The sequence below is a fragment of the Mobula hypostoma genome, chromosome 9 (genome assembly GCF_963921235.1).
Source record: "Mobula hypostoma chromosome 9, sMobHyp1.1, whole genome shotgun sequence".
NCBI classification, from domain to species: Eukaryota; Metazoa; Chordata; class Chondrichthyes; order Myliobatiformes; family Myliobatidae; genus Mobula; species Mobula hypostoma.
Genome location: NC_086105.1, coordinates 36,959,684 through 36,984,383, shown reverse-complemented (window position 1 = coordinate 36,984,383; position 24,700 = coordinate 36,959,684). Strand labels below are relative to the sequence as shown.

General features: G+C 42.2%; 1 protein-coding gene across 5 annotated transcripts in view; it reads left to right on the top strand.

The window, feature by feature from the left end:
- LOC134351648 (FYVE, RhoGEF and PH domain-containing protein 4-like) overlaps window positions 1-24,700 on the top strand; it is a 274,569-nt gene that overhangs the window by 84,378 nt on the left and 165,491 nt on the right. The window contains exon 1 of one of the 5 annotated variants that reach the window (XM_063058082.1): window positions 143-267. The exons of 2 other annotated variants lie outside the window; for them this stretch is intronic. In XM_063058082.1, the coding sequence (XP_062914152.1) occupies window positions 234-267 (34 nt within the window). In that variant the 5' untranslated portion in view covers window positions 143-233. Of the gene's footprint in view, window positions 1-142; window positions 268-7,128; window positions 8,100-24,700 lie in introns of those variants that run through there. 2 more of the 5 variants (XM_063058080.1, XM_063058087.1) reach the window with 2 other exon arrangements.

Below are 24,700 nucleotides of genomic sequence, written 5' to 3'. Positions count from 1 at the left end.
GTCTCTTCCCTTGGAATGTGCATGTCAAATCTTTTTGATGCAATAGTTGTCTTTTGAAATCATCAAGTTCTTCCCAATACATTTGAATCTGGTGTGTAAAGCGGAAATAAGATGACGTCTGAAATATTTTGGTGTGCTTTATTTACAGTTTTATTCAGGATGTGCACAGGAAATGTACTGTTCAGTCAAGCTGTTTGAGTCCGAAAGCAAGTCACGGGTACAGGTCATAAAAAATGGACTCTGCTTATTTCAAAGTTACTCAGACTGGTAGGTGATAAGTTATGCTTACTGGCAGGTCAGGTTGTTACATAAGTCCTCCTATGTCGGATGTTGAATCAGTAACTCAGTTGAATACTTTAGAAGTAATTGTACTTCAAAATTTTGTAGCAGTTTTAATGAAATAATAATTGTAACAGGATTAGTTTTATTTTCTCATTGCAACTATCACTTACAAGCAATACTGCAACAGTATAGGAGATTGAAATTTTGTGTATACTTATAAAGTGACTAAAATTATAATTTGTGGCTATACATCCAATTGTAATGGGAAACAATGTAATGAAAGAGTCTGTGATTCATTTGTATTTATATGAAGAAAAATGCAATTAGCTTATCTGGAATTCTGTATAATAGTGTGCTGTTTACTGCCATGGTGGGAAGAGGAGAGGAAGAAGTACAAGGTAGTAGGTGATAGGTGAAACTGGGGGGGGGGGTGAAATAATGAACTGGGAAATCAATTGGTGAAAGAGGTACAGGTCTGGAGATGGGGGAATCTGACAGGAGAGGATAGAAGATCATGGAAGAAAGGGAAGGGAGAGGAACACCAGAGGGAGGTGATGGGCAGGGAAGGAGATAAGGTGAGAGAGGATAATGGGAATGGGGACTGGTGAAAGAAGGGGAGTGAGCAATTACCAGAAGTTCAAAAATCAATGTTCATGCCATCAGGTTGGAGGCCACCCAGACGGAATATAAGGTGTTGCTCCTTCAACCTGAGTGTGGTCTCATCGCGGCAGTAGAGGAGGCCATGGACTGACATGTCGGAATGGGAAGTAGAATTGAAATGGGTGGCCACTGGGAGATCCCACTTTTTCTGGCAGATGGAGCATAGGGGCTCAGCGAAGCGGTCTCCCAAACTACATCGGGTTTCAGTGATATACAGGAGGCCAAGCCAGGAGCACCCGATACAGTAGATGACCCCAACAGACTCACTGGTGAAGTGTCGCCTCACCTGGAAGGACCCTTTGGGGTCTTCTGAATGATAGTGAGCAAAGAGCTGTAGGGGCAGATGTGGCACTAGTTCCACTTGCAAGGAGAAGTACCAGGAAGGGAGATCAGTGGGGAAGGACGAATGGACAAGAATGTGTAGGGAGGCATTCCTGTGGAAAGTGGGAAGTGGTGGAGAAGGAAGGATGTGCTTGGTGGTGGGATTTGACATAGATCGGGAGACCACTTCGCCGAGCACCTACGCTCCGTCTGCCAGAGAAAGCAGGATTTCCCGGTGACCACCCATTTCAATTCTACTTCCTATTCCATTCCGACATTTCAAAGTGGTCATGGATTAAAATTCACTGCTTGATTTAACAGTATCTCGCAAAAAAGAAACCTAGAAACACTTGAAGGAGGAACTGCTATGGGGATATGAGTGAGATGGACTGGATTGCTATTCATTCAGGCAACAGTTTTTAACAAGGACATGGAAGCTTTGGAGAGTGTCCCTAAGAGATTTAGGTACACTTTGGGCTATGTGTTCCCTCTGAACTGTACTGTTATGATTACATGAATGTGAGGGAAGTATTTCCAGATATTCCATTTAGGTCAATCATCTTGTAGCAGAAAGCAGTACTCTTCTCCCACTTAGGCATCCACCAAATGGCAATTATGTGCTTGACCATGTTTTTCCCGGCTAAATCACAGGCATGAGATACAGCATTACAGAATGTTCTTAGATGCTACAATGTTGAATTAACAAGAATGGTTTCTGGGAGAGTTAAGTAAGTTAATCAGATGTAAATTGAATTAATATGCAACCTGGCAGACAGTATTTTGTGTTGTCATATTCTATGTGTGTATATTTATCTATTTAGATAGTCACATATTGCGAGCTAAATAGCAGGTAAGGTTATACCATTTCAGATGCTGATTGTCACCGTATTGACTTGTGCAACACACATAAAATGCCGGAGGAACCCTGCAGGCCAGGCAACATCTACGGGAAAAAAGTTATCTTTTCCATAGATGTTGCCTGGCTGCTGAGTTCCTCCGGCATTTGTGTGTGTTGCTTGGATTTCCAGCATCTGCAGATTTTATCTTGTTTGTGATTACTTGTGGCTGTCTTCCTAGTTGTTCTCTGCTAGAGCCAAACTCTCAGGAGTCACAAGATAAGCTCCTCTTCAAAACTAATTGTTGGCACTCTCAGAATTTTGATCTCAAGGTCTGTGCCCTTCTAATACCAAAGCTAAAAATCAAAAAACTACAGATAACCTTAGAAAATTGTATAATTGCCAGGATTTAAAATAGGTTTGGCTGTTCTGAGAATAGTTGTTGTGCAATGCACCTAAGGAAGGAAATTTGTTAAGCAGTTTTAAAGACAGAAGATTAAAGGTTAGCTTTATGTGCCAACATAGTATGCCCAAGACTTGCTGGCTTAAACCTAAGCTGTACATCTTTGGAATGTGGGAAGAAACCAAATCACCCAGAGGAAATCTACACAGTCACAGGGGAAAACATACATATTCCTTACAGTCACTGGCAGGTATTGAACACCAATTGGTAATTGCTGGTGTTGTAAAGCATTGTGCTAACTGCTATTCTACCGTGTTGCCCCAGTTTGACAGTTTGTAGTGGATGCTTTTGTGTTCTTCATTCGTATCATGCAAGGCTCATTCAGCGAGTATTGAGGCAAGGGATCTAAGGAGACTTTGCTTTGTAGATCCAGAATTGACTTACCCACAGAAGGCAAAGGGTGGTTGTATATGGTTCGTATTCTGCATGGAGGTCAGTGACCACTGGTGTTCTGCAGGGATCCATTCTGGCACCCCTCCTCTTTATGATTTTTGTAAGGAGCTGGTGGTGGACCTGAGGAGGGCTAAGGCACCAGTGACCCCCGTTTCAATCCAGGGGGTCAGTGTGGACATGGTGGAGGATTACAAATACCTGGGGATACGAATTGACAATAAACTGGACTGGTCAAAGAACACTGAGGCTGTTATAAGAAGGGTCAGAGCTGTCTCTATTTCCTGAGGAGACTTGAGGTCCTTTAACATCTGTCAGATGATGCTGAGGACGTTCTACGAGTCCGTGGTGGCCAGTGCTCTCATGTTTGCTGTTGTGTGCTGGGGCAGCAGGCTGAGGGTAGCAGACACCAACAAAATCAACAAACTCATTCGTAAGGCCAGTGATGTTGTGGGAATGGAACTGGACTCTCTGATGGTGTTGTCTGAAAAGAGGATGCTGTCCAAGTTGCATGCCATCTTGGACAATGTCTCCCATCCACTACATAATGTGCTGGATGGGCACAGGAGTACATTCAGCCAGAGACTCATTCCACCGAGATGCAGCACAGAGCGTCATAGGAAGTCATTCCTGCCTGTGGCCATCAAACTTTACAACTCCTCCCTTGGAGGGTCAGACACCCTGAGCCAATAGGCTGGTCCTGGACTTATTTCCATCTGGCATAATTTACATATTATTATTTAATTATTTATGGTTTTATATTGCTATATTTATACTCTATTCTTAGTTGGTGCAACTGTAACGAAACCCAATTTCCCTTGGGATCAATAAAGTCTATCTATCTATCTATCTACTATTTTTATAAATTTCCTGGATGAGGAAGTAGAAGGGTGGGTTAGTAAGTTTGCCGAAGACACAAAAGTTGAGGGTGCTGTGGATAGTCTGGAGGGTTGTCAGAAGTTACTGCGGGACATCAATAGGATGCAGAACTGGGCTGAGGAGTGGCAGATGGAGTTCAACCCAGATAAGTGTGAAGTGGTTCATTTCGGTAGGTCAAATTTGAAGGCAGATTATAATATTAATGATAAGACTCTCGACAGTGTGGAGGATCAGCAAGATCTTGGGGCCCACGTCCATAGGGCACTGAAAGCTGCTGCACAGGTTGACAGTGTTGATAAGAAGGCGTATGGTGTGTTCCCTTTATCAACTGTGGAATTGAGTTCAAGAGCCGTGAGGTAATGTTACAGCTTTAAAAGACCTTAGGTAGATCCCAAATAGATAGATAGATACTTTATTGATCCCGAGAGAAATTGGGTTTCGTTACAGCCGCACCAACCAAGAGTAGAGCATAAATATAGCAATACAAAAACCACAAGCAATTAAACAACAAAAAGCAAACTATGCCAGATGGAAAGTAAGTCCAGGACCAGTCTATTGGCTCAGGGTGTCTGATCCTCCACAGGAGGAGCTACACGTTCGATGGCCACAGGCAGGAATGACCTCCCGTGCCGCCCAGTGTTGAATCTCGGTGGAATGTGGCCGAAGTCCAACAGTAAAAAGTTCAATATCCGGTCTACAAACACGTTCCTCGATCGTAATATGACCCGGATTGCACCATCTGTTGTTAGCCAGAACAGTAAGCACCCAACTCCTTTACGCTTACCACGCTCAATGCACTTCCGGTCAGCCAGAACAGTCTGGAAGCCGTCCATGGAGAAGTTTTGATCGGATATGTCCTTGTGCAGCCCCGTTCCAGTGAAACACATAACACTGCACTCCCGAAATGTTCTCTGACGCCTGGCTAGCGCCGTGAACTCGTCCATTTTATTACCCACCAAACTCCTCTTCTCCATAAGTCTCTGTTGTCTCGACCTGGTCCTCTTTCCTCGACTTTGTGATCCCCCTCTGCATCCTCTGTCTGTTTTCCTCCAGATTTCAGCAGGGGTGTCCGCCGCTCTGCTCGCTAAACCAGCCGGCATTAGAGCAAACAGCTGGTCCCTGGAATACACAATGCAACCATGCTTCTGTCCCGCGTGTCGGGATGTAACTATTTCCAGCGCTAAAAACCCAAATAAAACTCTCTCTACCAGCATGTTAGAGAGGGTGCAGCTTCAACATGTTACCATGAAAAAAAAATACAAAAAATAACGTAAATTAAAAAGTAAGAAGAAGGAAGTAAGGATACTGATTGAAACGGCTGTACCAGGCTGCATGCACGACCAGTGCATGCGCACTAACAATGGAGTACTGTGTTCAGTTCTGGTCACCTCACTACAGGAAGGATGTGGATAATATAGAGTGTGTGCAGAGGAGATTTACAGGGATGTTGCCTGTATTGGGGAGCATGCCTTATGAGAACAGGTTGAGTGAACTCGGCCTTTTCTCCTTGGAGTGATGGAGGATGAGAGGTGACCTGATAGAGGTGTACAAGATGATGAGAGGCATTGATTGTGTGGACAGCCAGAAGCTTTTTTCCAAGGCTGAAATAACTAACATGCGGGGAGCATATTTTTAAGGTGCTTGGAGGGAGGTACAAGGGGGATGTCAGCGGTAAGTTTTTCACACAGAGAGTGGTGGGTGCATGGAATGCACTGCAGCGATGGTGATAGAAGTGGATACAATAAGGTCTTTTAAGAGCCTCTTAGGTAAGTATATGGAGCTTAGAAAAATAGAGGGCTATGCGATAGGGAAATTCTAGGCAGTTTCTAGAGTAGGTTACATGGTCAGCACAACATTGTGGGCCGAAGGGCCTATAATGTACTGTAGATTTCTATGTTTCTATGTATCATGTAAATATCAAGGTAATGTTCATTTTCCTGCAGATTCTTGTATTGCAGAGCTAATTACTCTTTAAAATTGAGAGTATTCAACAAGATTACACAAGATTAAAAAATGTCATCAGAATACAAATTTTGAAATCTGCTTTTGATGGGATTGTGAAATTAATGCAACAAATTCTTCAGGATTTGATGAATACCGTTAGTTGATGTACTGAAATTGTAATTGAAGCCCAGTACAAAGGCTGCAATGGTAAGTGGGAAAGGGCAATAGTCTAAAGTGGTCATCTGGGAAGTGGTAGCCTTTTAATCCAACTTCTGGATTTCAGACTGATTACGCAGCAGTGGATGTGGCTGAGACTATAATCGCCACTCAAATGGTAACTTGAAGTGAAACTTGAAGAGTTTCAACAAGGAAAGGATGAACTTTGAGAACTGTTGTATCCTCATTTTGACGAGTCCTGCACTCCATATACTTCTGGTACCAGTACCTATGTATATGCATGGAGTGTTTCTTTTTTAACCTGACTACAGGAAGATGAAGCTAATAGTCACTGTAGCAAAGTGGCTGCAGATGGTTTAGAGGATCAGTAGATTGAGCTCCTTCTTGTTCAGCTGAGCTAAAATTGTATACTTCATCCCAGGAGCCATCAATGAAAAGGCCATTGTTAGGAATACCGGAAATACTCAAAGTGCACACTCCAAAAATGCAAAGAGAATGGATAATTTGTCCATGGGAGTGAGAAAGGTGATAAGGGCCATGTAAGTGAGTGGAAGTGTTCCTTCTTTTCATACGTGGCCAGAGCCCTTTTCAGCCGGTATTCAATGCACTGCTCCTGTCTCAATAGCTGAGACTGATCCTTTGCAGACGCAGAGACTGGGAGCTGGAGGTTATGGTGCTGGTCAGGCTGAAGGTGAGGCAGCTGACTCCAGACATCTCCTGTAGATATGGTGATGTCTTATTAGAACATCTGGGCAGGTCCGTATTTGTGAGACAATATCACGAGATTGTTTCTAATACATAAAAAGCATGCTGACCTTTTTCAGTTAGGACATCAAGTTTAGGAGTACGGATATTATGTTGCAGTTAGTTAAGTCTTTAGTGAGGCTGCACTTGGAGTATTGTTTTGGTGACTAATTAGGAAAGTCATTGTCAAGCTGGAGAGGGTGCAGAAGAGATTTATACGAACGCTGCCTAGACTGGAGGGCCTGAGTTATTGGGAAAGGTTGGCCACACTGATTCTTTATTCCTTGGAATGTATGAGAAATTTATATAATTAGGAGGGGTATGGATCAGGTGGATGGTTATTGTCCTTTCTCCAGTGTTGGGGAATCCAAAATCAGAGGGCACAGCTACAAGACAAGAGGAGGGAGATTCAAGAGTGACCTGTGAGGTAACTTTTTTAAGCAGAGGATAGAGAGTACCTGGAATAATTGAAAAATCGAAGTACATTTATTATCAAAGTGTGTAAGTATGTTTACAACCCTGAGATTCATCTTCCCCACAGACAGCCATGGAACAAAGAAAACCATGGATCCCATTCAAAGAGCAAACACCCTTTCCCACCATGTAAAAAAAATCACATAACCAGCAACAAAACAAAAATGAGCAAATAACACAGAATCTAAAACACAAAAATGAAACAGTCCATGCATATTAAGTTCAGCTTAGTGTTCATTATCTGCTGGCCACCTCAATTCAAAATCACCCAAAATAACAGCAAAAAAAAGGAGTGACCGGAAACCAGAAATACATCATAACGTGAATTACAGAGACCAAACAACAAACTGCGTTGATTAAACCTTGCCCAGAACTCCTGCCCCATCCTCCGATGCATCGAGGGAAGAGAGAGACCATTTGAACACAGGGACATTCCTTTGGGATCAGTGAGTGAGAAAGAGAGAGAGAGAGAGACTGTCACTTGCAGAGACTTCTCCGGCAGCAGCAAGAGGGCTGTAGATGGCGCTGAACACCCTCTCACCTTCTGCACTCGCCTCAGTCATTTCCAGATTCCTCGGTGCCTTAATCAGTAGATCAGCAAGAAATAGAGCCGATCATGGGCTGGTGTCCTGTCTCCAGGCTTCTTGGCCTCGAGACCAGGCACTTCGTTTGAAGCTTCCCCGAACATCCTCGGAGACAACAAGGTGCCAGATCGGTCAACTGGCCCGATAACACACCACGAAAATGTAGATCACAGGCTCCAACAGTAGCAGAACAACATTTGAAAGAGAAAGAAGACGTAAATGAAGGAAAAGAAGTAGCTTCATGAACTGTCTGAGGGACGTCACCCTTGGTCGTGTTGTTCGCTGCGCCATCTTTTGGATTTGCAAGAGGAAGTGGTCAAATTGGATACAATTGCAGTGGGACAGGTACATCAAGGAGAAGGGCTTGGAAGGTTTTGGGTTGAATGAGGGCAACTGGGACTCGTAGGTTGGATGTTTTGTTTGGCGTGGACCAGTTGAGCCGAAGGGACTGTTTCTGGGCAGTGTTACTCTGTGATTCTATGATTCTAAACTAGGCTCATTTCAATCTATTTGATGGAAGGGAAATCTTATGGTAATGTATCTTAACATGACAGTATTACTAACACTGTAGATTAGAATATTTAATTGTAGGTCTTTAGATTAGATTCAACTTTATTGTCACTGTGCCGAGTACAGATACAAAGCCAATGAAATGCTGCTGGCATCTAACCAGAAATGCAAAGAATAGTGTTATTTACAAAATAACTGCAAATAAAAAGTAAGTGCTACAGCATACAAGTATAAAAATACTGAGACAGTACAATATGGGTGCAATACTGCTTAGCACTGTGATGAGAGGTTCAGCAGGGTCACAGCCTCAGGGAAGAAGTTCTTCCTGAGCCGCTGGTGCGGGAGCGGAGGCTCCTGTAGCGCCTACTGGTTGGGAGGAGAGTAAAAAGTCCATGGTTAGGGTGAGATGCATCCTTGATAATGCTTTTTGCCCTGCCTAGGCAGTGTTTATAGTAGATGTTCTCAATGGTGGGCAATTGGGTGCTGATAATCTGCTGGGCAGTTTTCACCACACGCTGGAGTACTTTGGGGTCTGATATGAGACAATTGCCATACCACACTGAGATACAGTTGGTGAGTATGCTCTCAATTGTACAGCGGTAAAAGTCCGTCAGTATCCTGGGACAGAGGTGAGCTTTCTTGATGCTCTGCAGGAAATAAAGGCACTGTTGCGCCTTCTTGATCAGGATGGAGGAGTTCAGGGACCAGGTGAGATCCTTGGAAATGTGGACACCAAGGAATTTGAAGCTTGATACATGCTCCACTACAGCTCCATTGATGTTGATGGGGACGTGAGTGTGGCTCCTAGCATGCCTGAAGTCCACAATAATCTCCTAGGGTTCTGGGTGTTAAGGGCCAGGTTGTTGTCGGCACACCACGTGGCCAGATGCTGGACCTCATCCCTGTAGGCCATCTCGTCATCCCCTCTGATCAGGCCAACTACCGTGGTGTCATCTGTGAACTTCATTATGGAGTTAGAATCATGTACACGAACACAGTCGTAGGTGAAAAGGGAGTACAGAAGAGGGCTCAGCACACAGCCTTGAGGCACACTGGTGTTCAGGGTGAGAGTGGAGGAGGAGAGGTTGTTTAACTTAACTGATTGGGGTCTGTTAGTCAGAAAGTCCAAGGTCCAATTACAGAGGGATAAGCTGATACCAAGCTGGTGAAGTTTGGCGATCAGCTTGGAGGGGATCACAGTATTGAATGCTGAACTAAAGTCAATGAACAGCATTCTGATGTAAGGGTTAAATCAAGTGTTTGAAAATTTGAAATGTTGTGGGACTTTTTAGTTTTGGGAGAAAATTTGTAACTTGTACAACCTAGAGCCAATACTCATATTTTAGTCATTTATATCAGTAAACATTCCTTTGCTTTTTTAAGTAGATGGTTCCACCAATTTTGAACTAGTTTATCAGTAGCCTTTCAAATGTAATATCATCAATAATTTGCAGGGAAACATATTTCTCAGTCCATCAGCTGCTTGGTCATATGAGGAATGCTGCAGGCCCCAAAATAAAGCAAAATATTATTAATTTGTATTCTTAGTCATAGTCATGCTTTATTGATCCTGAGGGAAATTAGTTTTCATTACAGTTGCACCATAAATAATTAGTAATAAAACCATAAATAATTAAATAGTAATATGTAAATTGTGTCAGGAAATAAGTCCAGGACCAGCCTATTGGCTCAGGGTGTCATTATGTAGTGGATGGGAGACATTGTCCAAGATGGCATGCAACTTGGACAGCATCCTCTTTTCAGACACCACCGTCAGAGAGTCCAGTTCCATCCCCACAACATCACTGGCCTTACGAATGAGTTTGTTGATTCTGTTGGTGTCTGCTACCCTCAGCCTGCTGCCCCAGCACACAACAGCAAACATGATAGTATTGGCCACCACAGACTTGTAGAACATCCTCAGCATCGTCCGGCAGATGTTAAAGGACCTCAGTCTCCTCAGGAAATAGAGATGGCTCTGACCCTTCTTGTAGACAGCCTCAGTGTTCTTTGACCAGTCCAGTTTATTGTCAATACGTATCCCCAGGTATCTGTAATCCTCCACCATGTCCACACTGACCACCTGGCTGGAAACAGGGGTCACCGGTACCTTAGCCCTCCTCAGGTCTACCACCAGCTCCTTAGTCTTTTTCACATTAAACTGCAGATAATACTGCTTACACCATGTGACAAAGTTTCCTACCATAACCCTGTACTCAGCCTCATCTCCCTTGCTAATGCATCCAGCTATGGCAGAGTCATCAGAAAATTTCTGAAGATGACAAGATTCTGTGCAGTAGTTGAAGTCCGAGGTGTAAATGGTGAAGAGAAAGGGAGACAAGACAGTCCCCTGTGGAGCCCCAGTGCTGCTGATCACTCTGTCGGACACACAGTGTTGCAAGCACATGCACTGTGGTCTGCCAGTCAGGTAATCAAGAATCCATGACACCAGGAAAGCATCCACCTGCATTGCTGTCAGCTTCTCCCCCAGCAGAGCAGGGCGGATTGTGTTGAACGCACTGGAGAAGTCAAAAAACATGACCCTCACAGCGCTCGCATGCTTTTTCTTCAGTAAATCAATGCAAGTTGCAGCAGTGTTTGTATCTTTACATCCGTTCATTGTTGAATTACTGGAGACCAGTTTTGTCTGATAAATTTACAGTGAAATTGGGGAAAAACTGTTGCTGGGTGGCTGCAGACCTTTGCAGTATTGTGCTCTTGCTCTAGAGGGAGCTATGTGAATGCCTTACTTCCACATTTCATAGGTTTTAATTTTATCCAGAGTTAGTGGTGCAAGGAGGAAGATAAAATATCAGCAGGTTTTCTCATCCTTTGTAAAATTGTGTTTTTTTTCAATTCTTCTCTCCTTACTTTGCTTTCTTTGTGCATCTGCAACTTTTCTGTTACTGCCATGTTCACTCAGTTTCAAATTTCAACAGACTGACTGTCTCAGCTCCAGCATACATGTACAGGAATTGCTCAGGCAAAATCCCTACACCCAGCCATTGCAACTATTCCATCTGACTTTTCCACCCCTAAGTCAGAATTAGAGAAGTTTACCAACGACTGCATGTTGGACAGTCATAATTCCAGTTCCACCAATCAGTTCTTTCCTCAGTCTTCACCTGTCAAGGCCTGGCCAAATATGGAAAATTCAAAGGTCACTGATCTGAAATACCGTCATCAAGTTACTGAACTAGTAACCTAGAGGCCTGAACTAACATGACTAATCGGTGTTTGTAGTGTTAGATTTAAGTGAATGATATGGATTTTTTAACTATTCATTCATAATGATTGTCACAGGTTGATGCAAAAACCCACTAAACAAAATTATTCTTCAAGGGAGGAAATTTGCTATCCTAAACCTTATGTGTGACTTCAGACCCGACCAATGGGATTGACACACAGCAAGACATTTATTAGTAACATGACTGCTGTGTTGAAATACAGCTGGTTGAGCCCTTCATCATTGATGTAAGTACTAAATTTGAACATGAACTTCCTCCTGGCCCCAGACGATCTCGCAAAATCCTCCTCTTAAATTTGTGTGGACTAGTGCCCAGTTCCGAGAGCTGTCCCACAGATCTGACACTGTTGTCCTCATTGCAACACTGGCTGCAGGATATACAGTGCCTACAAATAGTATTCATCCTCCTTGGAAGTTTTCATCTTTTATTGTTTTACAACATTGAATCACAGTGGATTTCATTTGGCTTTTTTTGACACTGATCAATTTTCCCCGGGATCAATAAAGTATGACTATGACAACAGAAAAAAACACTTTCATGTCAAAGTGAAAACAGATTTCTACAAAGTCATCTAAATTAATTACAAAGATAAAACACAAAATAATTGATTTCCTAAGTATTTACCCCCTTTAATGTGACACACCAAATCATCACTGGTGCAGCCAATTGATTTTAGAAGTCGATTGTAGTAAAAATACACCTGTATCTGGAAGGTCCAACTGCTGGTGAGTCAGTATCCTTGCAAAACCTATATCATGAAGACAAAAGAACACTCCAAGCAACTCCATGAAAAGGTTATTGAAAAGCACGTCAGGAGATGAATACAGGAAAATTTCCAAGTCACTGAGTATTCATTGGAGTACAGTTAAGTCAATCATCAAGAAATGGAAAGAATATGGCACAGCCGTAAATCTGCCCAGAGCAGATCATCCTCAAGAACTGAGTGACCGTGCAAGAAGGGGACTAGTGAGGGAGGCCAACAAGAGACCTATGACAACTCTAGAGGAGTTACAAGCTTCAGTGGCTGAGATGGGAGAGACTGCACATCTAACAACTGTTGCCCAGGTGCTTCATCAGTCACAGCTCGATGGGAGAGTGGCAAAGAGAAAGCCACTGTTGGGGGGAAAAAAACTGACATGAAATCTTGGCTAGAGTTTTCCAGAAGGCATGTGGAAGACTCTGAAGTCAGCTGGAAGAAGGTTCAAAAAGAAGCTTTTTGACCATCAGACTAAGTGCTACATTTGGCACAAGCCAAACACCGCACATCATGAAAAACACACCATCTCTACCGTGATGCACGGTGGTGACTGGATCATGCTTTGGGGATGCTTCACTCTAGCAGGCCCCGGAAGGCTTGTGAAGGTGGAGGGTAAAATGAATGCAGCAAGTACAGGGAAATCCTTAAGGAAAATCTGATGCAGTCTGCAAGAGAACTGCGATTAGGAAAATTTGTTTTCCAGTAAAACAATGACCCCAAGCATAAAGCCAAAGCTACACTAGAATGGCTTAAAAACAACAATGTTAATGTCTTGGTGTGGCCAAGTAGAGTCCAGACGTCAATCCAATTGAGAAATTGTGGCTGGACTTGAAAAGGGCTGTTCCCTCATGCAATCTGATGGAGCTTGAGCAGTTTTGTAATGAAGAACGGGGAAAAGTTGCAGTGTCTAGATGTGCAAAGCTGATGGAGACCTATCACAAAACAATAAAACATGAAAATTTCCAAGAGGGTTGAATACTTTTTATAGGCACTGCACCATCTACAACATGCACTGCATTTATTTACCTCAGCTACTCAAACAGCACCTCCCAAACCCTTGGTCTCTAACAATAAGAGTATGTGAGCGCCTCCAACTGCATGCACCCCTCCTTCACCCTCCCCAAATAGCAGCCTTAGAAATATTGACTTAGAAATATATTGTTCTTGGGTCTAAAGCTCTGCGAAACGGCAGTGTGGAAGTACCTTTACCAGAAGGATTACAGCAACTGAAGGAGACTCTTCAAACTAGCTTTGTGAACTTTGAGGTTGGCTATAATTGGTTGACTAGTCAATTTAGCCAAGATCCTGAAAAAAATAGAAAACCATATCACACTTCGATTCGTTAGGTTTTTCCAGCATTTTTTTGTTTATATTCAGAATTTGAATAAGCAAGTAACAATCAAGCTACGCAGTGCCAGGCCAATGCCCATTTCAAACAGGAGAATCTAACAACAGCTCTCCCCAGGTCTAATACAGCCCTCCCTGGGTCTAATAAAGCCCTCCGTGGAATTCAACACCATATACATCATAAAAGTATCCTGAGGTTCACCGTTAAGCAGAATCTGAACCAGCCAATGACTTAGAATAAATGTGGTTACCATGCCCACAGTTGGTTATATTACCACATATGTAAGGAAGTGCCATTCAGTGTATTCCAGTAATTGGAACCATGATGATAGAAGTCTTAATTTGGACTTTTGGGACCTTTAAGGCATTTGCAGGGTGGTTCATAGGGTATGTGATGTCTGCTTTTGGGACTAGTCATTGCACTGAGATTAATTCCAGCTCCATTATAAAGCACTGAATCGTCGCATTGTCAGGATGATACAAAAAATGGGGTCTTGTGGTTCAATTGTGATACCATATATGGTCTTGTGGTCTTATATATAACAAGCTGCAGCTTTTGTTGCAATTTCTTGTATTCAATGCCCCATATTATACTTCTATGGACACAAAATACGTTTGTAGAATGAGTTTGCAGTGGACATGAGACATTTAAGTCAGTCAGTAACATTAGTCATGAAATGTGTTGTTTTGAGGCAGAGGTAGAGTGCAGGCATTGCAAATTACTATAGGTTACAATAAATAATGAGGATCGGTGTGTGTGCGTTCTCCAACCTTGCCCTTCCACTGGTCCATAATCAGTTCCTTGGTCTTGCTAACATTGAGTGCAAGGTTATTGTTATGGCACCACTCAACCAATCTATTGATTTTGCTCCTGTGTATGTCCTTGTCATCTGAGATTTTGCCAACAACAATGGTGTCATTGGCAAATTTTTAAGATGGCATTCGAGCTGTGCCTAGCTACACAGTCATGAGTGTAGAGAGAGAGTAAAGCAGTGGGCTTAGCACATATCCTTGAGCTGTGCTTGTGTTGGTTGTCAGCAAGAAGATATTATTATCAAACTGTTCTGACTGTGGTCTGCCAATGAGGAAAGCAGTAAAAGCAATCATCAAATGGAAATCAAAATTAAGGATTCAAACGATACTTCGGAATTACTCAGATTTCATTATCATAACATTTTGCACATCACTTAAGTTTATACATGGTCGTAATTTTAAATAAATACAGACAAAATGTTTTACGTTTTTAAAGTTGGCTTCTTGAAAGCATTTTTGAGGTATTTTATCGTGATGTGTGTGGTCTGTGAGGTACTGTTGCTTGAAAGCTGATTCTCTCCAAGTACTACACGCAGTGTTGGTAGTCAAACTCAGAAGCTATTGTAATACACAGACATGGTTGTTTGCGGTTCCTGTGTTCGATGTGAATTTGTTTGATACCTCACGTCATAGTCTGGTACATACACCTAAGTAAGGAGACCCCTAATACAATATACAGTGTGATAGTAAGATGCCTTGATAACCGGAAGCAAACTCAGCTGTGCACAAGTACATTTTGTTCATTTCAAAGATTCAGGAGGCCCTGACTTTCTTTCAGTTTGTAAATCAGTTACTTAGACATCACCCAGCACTCCTGAACTATCAACACCTTTCTACCTCCCATATGTTTTGGACTGAATTGCCTTGAAATTAGACTGTGCGGTGCTATCTTTTTGTGAAATGAACCATCTGCTAGGGGAGTTCAAAGGGTCAAACATCATCTCCAAGAGGAAGGGAGTGGTTGGCATTTTGGGTCAAAACCTTGCTTCGAGAGATTGTGTTGCTCCAGATTCCAGCGTCTACATTTGCATTGGCATCTTTTTGTTGTGCTTCCTGATCTATTTCTTTAAAAATTGAACTAGTTTGTTTAGAAAGTCTGTGGTCTTCATTCTAGATCCTCTGTGTGCCTGCCACTCCACAAACCCCTGAGATGTGCAATAATCTCTAATGATGACCAGGTAAACGGCCTCGCAGTCAGCTATGGACTTTAGAGTTAGTTGCTCAGACAATTAATATCTCAGCCCCAAGTACATTGTTGCCCTTGGGCATTTTTTTTTATTACAACCACCTTCAGCTGTTTTATTGATGACCTTCCTTCATTAGGCCAGAATTGGAGATACAGTGTCTATAAAAAGTATTCATCCCCTTGGAAGTCTTCATGTTTTATTGTTTTATTGTTTTATAGCATTGAATCATAGTGGATTTAATTTGGCTTTTTTGACACTGTTCAACAGAAAAACTCTTTTGTGTCAAAGTGAAAACAAATTTCTACAAATTTGTCTAAATTTATTACAATTATTAAACACAAAATAATTCATTGCATAATTATTCGCCCCCTTCAAGTCAATATTTATTAGATGCACCTTTGCCAGCAATTACAGCCTTGATTATGTGTGGATAGGTCTCTATCTGCTTTGCACATCTGGACTCTGCAATCTTTCCCCGTTCTTCTTTACAAAACTGCTGAAGGTCTGTCAGATTGCATGGAGATCGTGAGTGAACAGCCCTTTCAAGTCCAGCCACAATTTCTCAATTGGATTGAGGTCAGGATTCTGACTTGGCTACTGCAGGACATTAACCTTGTTGTTTTAAGCCATTCCTGTGTAGCTTTGGCTTTATGCTTGGGGTCATTCATGGAAAACAAATCTTCTCCCAAGTCGCAGTTCTCTCGCAGACTCCATTAGGTTTTCCTCCAGGATTTCCCTGCATTTTGCTGCATTCATTTTACACTCTACCTTCACAAGCTTTCCAGGGCCTGCTGCAGTGAAGCATCCCCACAGAACGATGCTGCCACCATCATGCTTCACAGTAAGGATAATGTGTTTTTGATAATCTGTTGTGTTTGGCTAATGCCAAACATAGCATTTAATCTGATGACCAGAAAGCTCACTTTTGGTTTCTTCAAACCTTCTTCCATCTGACTTCAGAGTCTCCCGCATGCCTTCTGGCAAACTCTAGCCAGGATTTTATAAGATTTTTTCAACAGTGGCTTTCTCTTCACCACTTTCCCATAAAGCTGCGACTGGTGAAACACCTGGACAACAGTTGTTGTACGCACAGTCTCTCCCATCTCAGCCACTGAAACTTGTAACTCCTCCAGGGTTGTCATTTGTCTCTTGGTGGCCGCTGTCACTAGTCCCCTTCTTGTACGGTCACTCAGTTTTTGAGGACGACCTGCTCTAGGCAGAATTACAGCTATGCAATATTCTTTCCGTTTCTTGATGATTGACTCCACTGTACTCCAAAGGATATTCAGTGACTTGGACATTTTCTTGTATCCATCTCTTGACGTGCTTTTCAATAACCTTTTCGTAGAGTTGCTTGGAGTATTCTTTTGTCTTCATGGTGTAGTTTTTGCCAGGATACTGACTCACCAGCAGTTGGACCTTCCAGATACAGGTGTATTTTTACTACAATCCATTGAAACACCTTGACTGCACGTGGTGATCTCTATTTAACTAATTATGTGACTTCTAAAACTAATTGGCTGCATCAGTCATGAGATGCTGGAAGAACTCAGCAGGTCAGGCAGCATCTATGGAAAAAACTACTGTTGCTGTTTTGGACAGAGATCCTTCGGCAGGACTGGAGAAAAAAAGATGAGTAGATTTTAAATGGTGGAGGGAGGGGAGAGAGAAACACAAGGTGATAGGTGAAACCGGGAGTGGGATGAATGAAGTAAATAGCTGGGAAGTTGATTGGTGAAAGAGATACAGGGTTGGAGAAGGGGCGTCTGATAGGTGAAGAAAGAAGGCCATGGAGGAAAGAAAAGGGGGAAGAGCACCAGAGGGAAGCAATCAGCAAGCAAGGAGATAAGGTGAGAGAGGGAAAAGGAGATGGGAAATGGTGAAGGAGGTGGGTGGGAGGGCATTACTGGAAGTTCGAGAAATTGATGTTCATGCCATCAGGTTGGAGGCACCCAGATGAAATATAAGGTGTTGTTCCTCCACCCCGAGTGTGGCCTCATCACAACAGTAGACCACACCAGGAGCACTGGACACTGTGTGGCTTCCTGTATATTGCTGAGACCCAACATAGATTGGGAGACAGTTTCACCGAGTCAGAAGAAGCGGGATTTCCTAGTCACCCATTTTAATTCCACTTCCCGTTTCCATTCCAATACATCAATCCGTGGCCTCCTCTACTCAGGTTGGAGGAACAACACCTTATATTCTGTTTGGGTAGCCTCCAGCATGAACATCAATTTCTCAAACATCCGGTAAATGCTACCGTCCCAATCACCTCCCCCACCCCGCCCCCGCTCCCCACTCTCTCCTTCACCATTCCCTCTCCCCTTTTCCCTCTCCCACCTTGTCTCCTTGCCTGCCCATCACCTCCCTCTAGTGCTCCTCCCCCCTCTTTTCTTTCTTCCATGGCCTTCTCTCCTCACCTATCAGACTCCCCTTCTCCAGCCCTGTATCTCTTTCACCAATCAACTTCCCAGCTATTTACTTCATCCCTCCCCCTCCCAGTTTCACCTATCACCTTGTGTTTCTCTCTCCCCTCCCCCACCTTTTAAATCTACTCCTCATCTTTTTTTCTCCAGTCCTGCCGAAAGGTCTCAGCCCGAAATGTCAACTATACATTTTTCCATGGATGCTGCCTGGCCTATTGAGTTCCTCCAGCTTTTTGTGTGTGTTGCTCGGATTTCCAGCATCTGCAGATTCTCTCTTGTTTGTGGCTGCATCAGTGATGATTTGGGATGTCATATTAAGGGGGTGAATACTTAAGCAATCAATTATTTTGTGTCTTAGATTTGTAATTAATTTGGATCGCTTTGGAGAGATCTGTTTTCACTTTGACATGAAAGAATCTTTTTCTGTTGATCAGTGTAAAAAAAGCCAAATTACATTCACTGTGATTCAATGTTGTAAAACAATAAAACATGAAAACTTCCAGGGGTGGGGGTGAATACTTTTTATAGGCACTGTACTTGCTGGTTTCTGAGAAAATGAAGCAGTCCCTGCCTGCATACAGGAAAACTAAGCAACATTCAGCCCTGCACTGTGAACTCTTACATGGGATTTTCCAATCTTGCGTCATCAACGTCCCTGGGTTCTCCAGTGATCTGAAACAAACTGTACCAGCTATGTCAATACTGTGGCTGTAAGAGCAGTTATCCTGCAGCAAGTGATTTACCTCGATTCGCCAAAGTCTGTAAAGCAAAACTTATTTCATTTGTCAGCAACATCATCTTTACACCATCTTAGAGAAAACAACCCACTTGATTGGCACCAGTCCTCTACTTGAGGATTAGGCAGCAGGTATTTGGGAACACATTGTATTTCCCCACCAAGTTGCCCCATATATTGGTGAAAAATACTCTGTTTTTCTCATCAATATCCAGCAATCACATGGAAGTACCTTCATCCAACACAGTAGATTGCCACCACCCTCTTCAGAGGCAATTAGGGATTTGCTGGCCCTGCAGCAATGTCCAAGTTCTGAAAATTAACCAAAAAAATTAGGATGGAAAGATTTGTGCAGAGACCCTGTTGATTGAAGACATCACCTTAGAGAGGAAGCAGTGATCAGGGTGTGAGACGAGGTACAGGACTGGTGAAAAGCAATAAAGGACTCAGGAATGTCTGCAAGGGTTTTGAAACCAGTGTGCTAAGCTTAACGGATAACTTTCAGAATTGAGGCAATTGGCAGGATTCCGAATGGAAGAAGTGTACAGTGTAATTCTAACTGAGTCAGTTTTTTTTTGTTAAAGTGATCTTTTGGTAGCAACACAATTATAGAATTAAATCTGTCTGCACCATGAACAAAGCAAAGCAAGGTGAATTATGAGCACAGCCTATGCAAATAAATGGAGCAAACTTGTAGACCTACCCATCACACAAAGGAGTTGGCTTATTTTTTAGATAGCAGGGATGCTGACTTTGGATCTTTCACTCATCATTGTCTGGGGAATCACATAGTTTACTTAATTTCAGTGAATTTTGTAAGTGCAGTTTCTATGTTACTGAGGTAATAATCCAGAGGAGATGACTTTGCAAATTTCCATTATGTAGGCAAAAAATTGTTACCTATAAAACCGCCCACGAAAAATGCTGGTGAACGCAGCAGGCCAAGCAGCATCTATAGGAAGAGGTACAGTCGACGTTTCGGGCCAAGACGCTTCGTCAGGACTGATAAACCTGTCAGATTGTTGAAAAACCCAATCTGATTGACTGGTGCCATTCACAGAAGACATTGCTTATTTTGTGCTACTTATGATTCTGGTCCCTCCCAAAAGTGAATGAATTTGACTAGCTTCTGAAGCAGCCACTACAGACTTCAAGGAACAAATTGTCAACAGTTCAGGAAGGAAGTCCATCACCACCAACTCAGAAGTGGAGATGTATGATAACTACTGATCTTATCAGTGAAGGAATGAATTTACATGAATGATTAATGTGGAGCTATTGCACATTGATGGGTGATTATCTTTGCCACTGACATTTCTTTTTATTCAAAAGTCTTCTTAATCCCCTTTCTCAAAAAAACAAGAAGTCTGGTTTTGATATTTTCAGCTTTTCCACTTAACTCTTGAGTAAAATTAATAAATGGAAGATGCCATATGATATTAACAATGTGAGTTTACATACTTCTAATGAAATTTTACACTACACATCAGCTTTCTGATCTTCATTTAGATAGTTACCAAAGGGTTATTAGAAATTATGATATCTAAAGGAATGTTCCCTGATGTCACTTGGATTATAATTAACTACTGGGATGTTTGCTTTATGTCTGGTTTCTACAGTAATACAGCAACTTAATTTGAAATAATTTAACACTTGTGCTATAAAAACTTCTATTTGGCTACAATTTTATTTCTTGCCTGACCAGCCTTGTGAGTGGCCCACAATAATTAAGTCTGTTATGTATTAAATTCAGTGGGCAGAAATCCACTTAATCAAAACTCTCATTTAAAAAAAATATTTTCTGAGGGAAAAATCCATGATGTTACAGTTGTTCCTTCTTTTGCCTTTAAGTGCTATGCTTTACTGACAGCAGAATACGGCATTCTTCAATGCATATTTAGTAAAGATTTTCTTCATCAAATTCATTACATTTATCAAAACACTTCTAATATTCCCATCATTTTAGCTGCTTAGGTTTCATAAATGTTGAATATACTGAAGCAGAAAATTAAGGAAGTTTAGTTAACCTTGAAGCTGCAACACAGAAAGAAATGCTAAGTGGTATTATTCAGAATACCGTATATTTAGATTTATTGAGCTATGTCGTTAGTTCAAGGAAGAAAAACTATCATTGCTTTACAGCTTTAATTTTAGTCATTGTGGTTTTACAGCTCCCTTGTCACTACACACACAGATATACCCATTCGTAGCTGCTGTTCATTGGTTGTTTACAGGCCAGACTTTATGATTGAGTAAACTTGTGCAAAGCTTCCACGTTCTGGATGCAGTAGTGCCCAGGTGGCTTTCTTTACCTCATTTCTTCTCTTTGTATATCCCCACTTGTGCATGAATGCCGTAGGGTGTAAGTTTACCCAGTGTTTTTTCACTCTTAGTGGATGAAGAGGCTTAAAGAGGAAATAGAGTTAAATGAAGGTATTCAATTTACTTCCTGGGGGTGGGTAGATTCTCAGGTATGTATCGTCCAACAAACTTTGATTGTTGAACTTTTATACATTGAACTTTGCAGCGTTTCTGAATCTGTGTAGGCAAGTGTGTTTTCATAAGTCTAAATTAGTTCATTATTGTTGCATGTACTGAGGTACAGTGAAAACCTTTGATCATTTCATCACATTTGTAAACAAAGACAGAATAAAGTGTTCTAGTTACAGAGAATATGCAGCACGGGTAAACAGTAAGGTGCAAGGCCATGGCGGAGTAGATTGCCAGGTCACGAGTCCATCTTATCGTTCAACAGTCTTATAAGAATGGGCCGGAAGTGGTCCAAGAGCCTGGTGGTATACAGTTTCAGGGCTTTGAATCTTCTGCCCAGTAAGAGAAGATGTTTGGGCTGGGTGGTGGCCTTATTTAGTTTGGCTGCTTTACTGAGGCAGCAATAAGTACTACATAGGAGGCATTTGTGGATTTAGTATTGTAGTGTTTGTAGCTTCCTTTTGCATTGCTATAACCTTAAGTAAATACACAGATGTAGACCTTTTAACAGAATACCCTTTATTGATTTCTTTCTTCAAGCTTGCCATTTTTCTCCCTCTGCATCCATACTACTTTGCATCCTGACTCGCTCTCTGACTTAGTGAAGACACTGGAGAATTCCCCCTTCCTTACTCCTGCTGTCACATTTGGGGCCCTCTGACTTTCTTTCTTTGTATTGTTGCCAAAGCGTGATTCTAAATTGTGGAACTTGTGCCCCAAAAGCAGTCATCACCTATCTTTTAAGGCATTTTTAAAAAATATATACTTTCGACATGAGTGTGTCGGCCTGTCCTCGTCCACTCTGATTTGCACTGAACCGGGCAGATAATATTGTTCATAATAAGTGCGAAGTATTAGAATTACTCAGCTAGAATTTGTGGAAGGAGAAGCAGAATTAACACTTAAGGTTAATATCTGAATAAAATGGTAATTGTTCAGCTTGTGTTGCTTCCTCCTGAACCAAGACAACACATGCGATGTCTGCAGACATCATCGATTCGTTCGTTAAAGGCTGTGAGGGAATGGGGCCCATACTAGACACTTGCATTTTAAAGGTGCTCTGTCTACCTGCCCCTGATAAGCAACACCACTCTCTGACAATAAAGATCCACAACAAGACTGGGAAACATGTACCACATCCCCATATATCAGCAACTACCACAATGAGCAAGTCTGCTTCCTCTTGTGCTCCAATGTAGGCGAAAAAAAAATGTTCAACAATTGAGACCTCAAACCCAGTACAAGACCCATGGTATTCAATGCAGCAGCGATCCCAGCCCTGCTGAATGTGCCTAAGAGACAGACTGGTCCACTGTCTCAACAAAATGATTGGAATCCACCGGTAGGGTAAGTGAACCAAGGCTAGCGTCCCCTCCCAGCAAAGATTCTCAAGATTGAGGTCTTCTTTGCACTCAGTTAGTTCCAGTCGGAGCCAACTGAATGCAAGGAAGGCCCAGCACCAGACTCCCAAATGGGTTCCATCACGGCAAGATCACCAAGATAGGGGAGATGTTCTCAAAGGAAGTTTGTAGTATCCCATCAACTCGGGAATCCCTGGCCCACGATCGATCAAACTGGAGAAGGAGCATTGTCTGTTTTTGTAAGGAGTTCATTCATTGGGTGTGAATAGAAGCCCAGTGTACATGACAGAAGGAGAACTCCACTTTCTAAGTACCCATCTGCTTGCCCCATCAGCCACATGCTGCCCTGCATGGGTTAGAGCTCCAGCACTAGCCTCACCAGCCATCTGAATAGAATTGAGTCATCCTCGAGCCCGAGGGACTGCCTATGAGTCAATCAACTACTTCTTCAACATGCATTACAATGCTGGTGTCTTAACATTTTCAAGCTTCATTCTGGCAGTAGCAGTAAGTGACTGGTAGAAGAAACAATCCCAATTCAGTTTAATTTTTTAAAATATCTAGTAGTAAATATGGATTTCAACACTACTTTGTTGATCCACGTACCAACTAGTCAGTGCTTTCAACGGAAAATTTGAAATTATACGAACTCCTTCAAAATATAGCACATTCAGGAAGCAGTCAATAGTATCTGGGCCAAGCACTGCATCATGTTTTTTAAATTACCATCCTTGTTACTTGTAGCATCGAATTTTAAAAAAACAAGATCTTTCTGCTAAGTTTGAGATCAATTGGTTGGGTTATTAGGCAATTGGCAAGGGCCAATAAAAAGAAAATAGTTTTAAGCAGAGCAACCACTATGTGAGTGGGTAGAGGCAGAGTGGGGAACTGAGGCTTTGGTGAGAAGAGGTGGATGCCAAGGTCCCAGAGGCCATTGTGTGTGTGTGTGGGGTAATGCAGGAGTCTTGAGGTCTGAGGCTTTGGCTTGAGGTAAGAAGGCACATGTGAGTAGCGGGTAAGAATGAGTTTTTTTTATATTTAGCAGTTAACTAAAAAGATACCAAATTACAACGAATTAAATAAACCAATGATGCAGAATCAGATGATGTGTTGTAACAGCATGATGTGGGAGCTGGTGGACTCCATTCTAGTTTCCGGTGACCACGGTGCAGCAAGGAACTCAGGCTCAACGGTGATGGTCTGGAATCTGAGCTTCAAACACTATGATGCATCAGGGAGTGGGGAAGTTACCTTGACACTCTGTTTCAGAAGGCAGTCACTCCTACTAGATTAACTACATCAATTTGAATCGGTGGTCAGGGACAAGAGGATGTGGCAGTGAGTGAGGAAGGTAGGGAGATTCAGAGGCAGTACTAGATGAGCTTTAGCTGTTGAACTTGTCCAATAGGTCTGAGATTATTGCTCACTGCGAGGATGTGAGTGGCGGCTATAGAAAGGCTGATCTACTGAACAGTGGTACCATGGTTTAGGGAACCGTTCAAGAGGGGATAGAGAAGAGAACTGTAGTTGTAATTGGTGATAGTATAGTCAGGGAAAGGACACAGTTCTCTTTTGCAAGGATCAAGAGTCCCAAAGGCTATGTTGTCTGCCTGGTGCCTGGGTTCAGGACATCTCATCTGATTTGCAGATGAATTTTGAGTGGGAGGGGAAGGATCTAGTTGTCATGGTCCATGTGTGTACCAAAAGCATAGGAAGAACAAGGAAAGTGGTTCTACTGAGGAAATTTGAACAGCTAGGTACTAAATTAAACTCCAGGTTGATGATCTCTGGATTGTTACCTGAGTCATGTGCAAATTCGCACAGAATCAAAATCAGGTTTATTACCACTAACGTATGTTGGGGAATTTGGTACTTTGTGGTGGCAGTACTATGCAATACATTTTAAAAAAACAAGAAATATATAAAAAGTAAATATGTATTGCAAAAAGAGAACAAAATATAGAGGTAGGGCTCACACGTTCGAGGACTATTCAGGAATCTGATGGCGGAGGGAAAGAAGCAGTTCCTAAAACGTTGAGTATTAGATTGGATTAGATTAGATTCAACT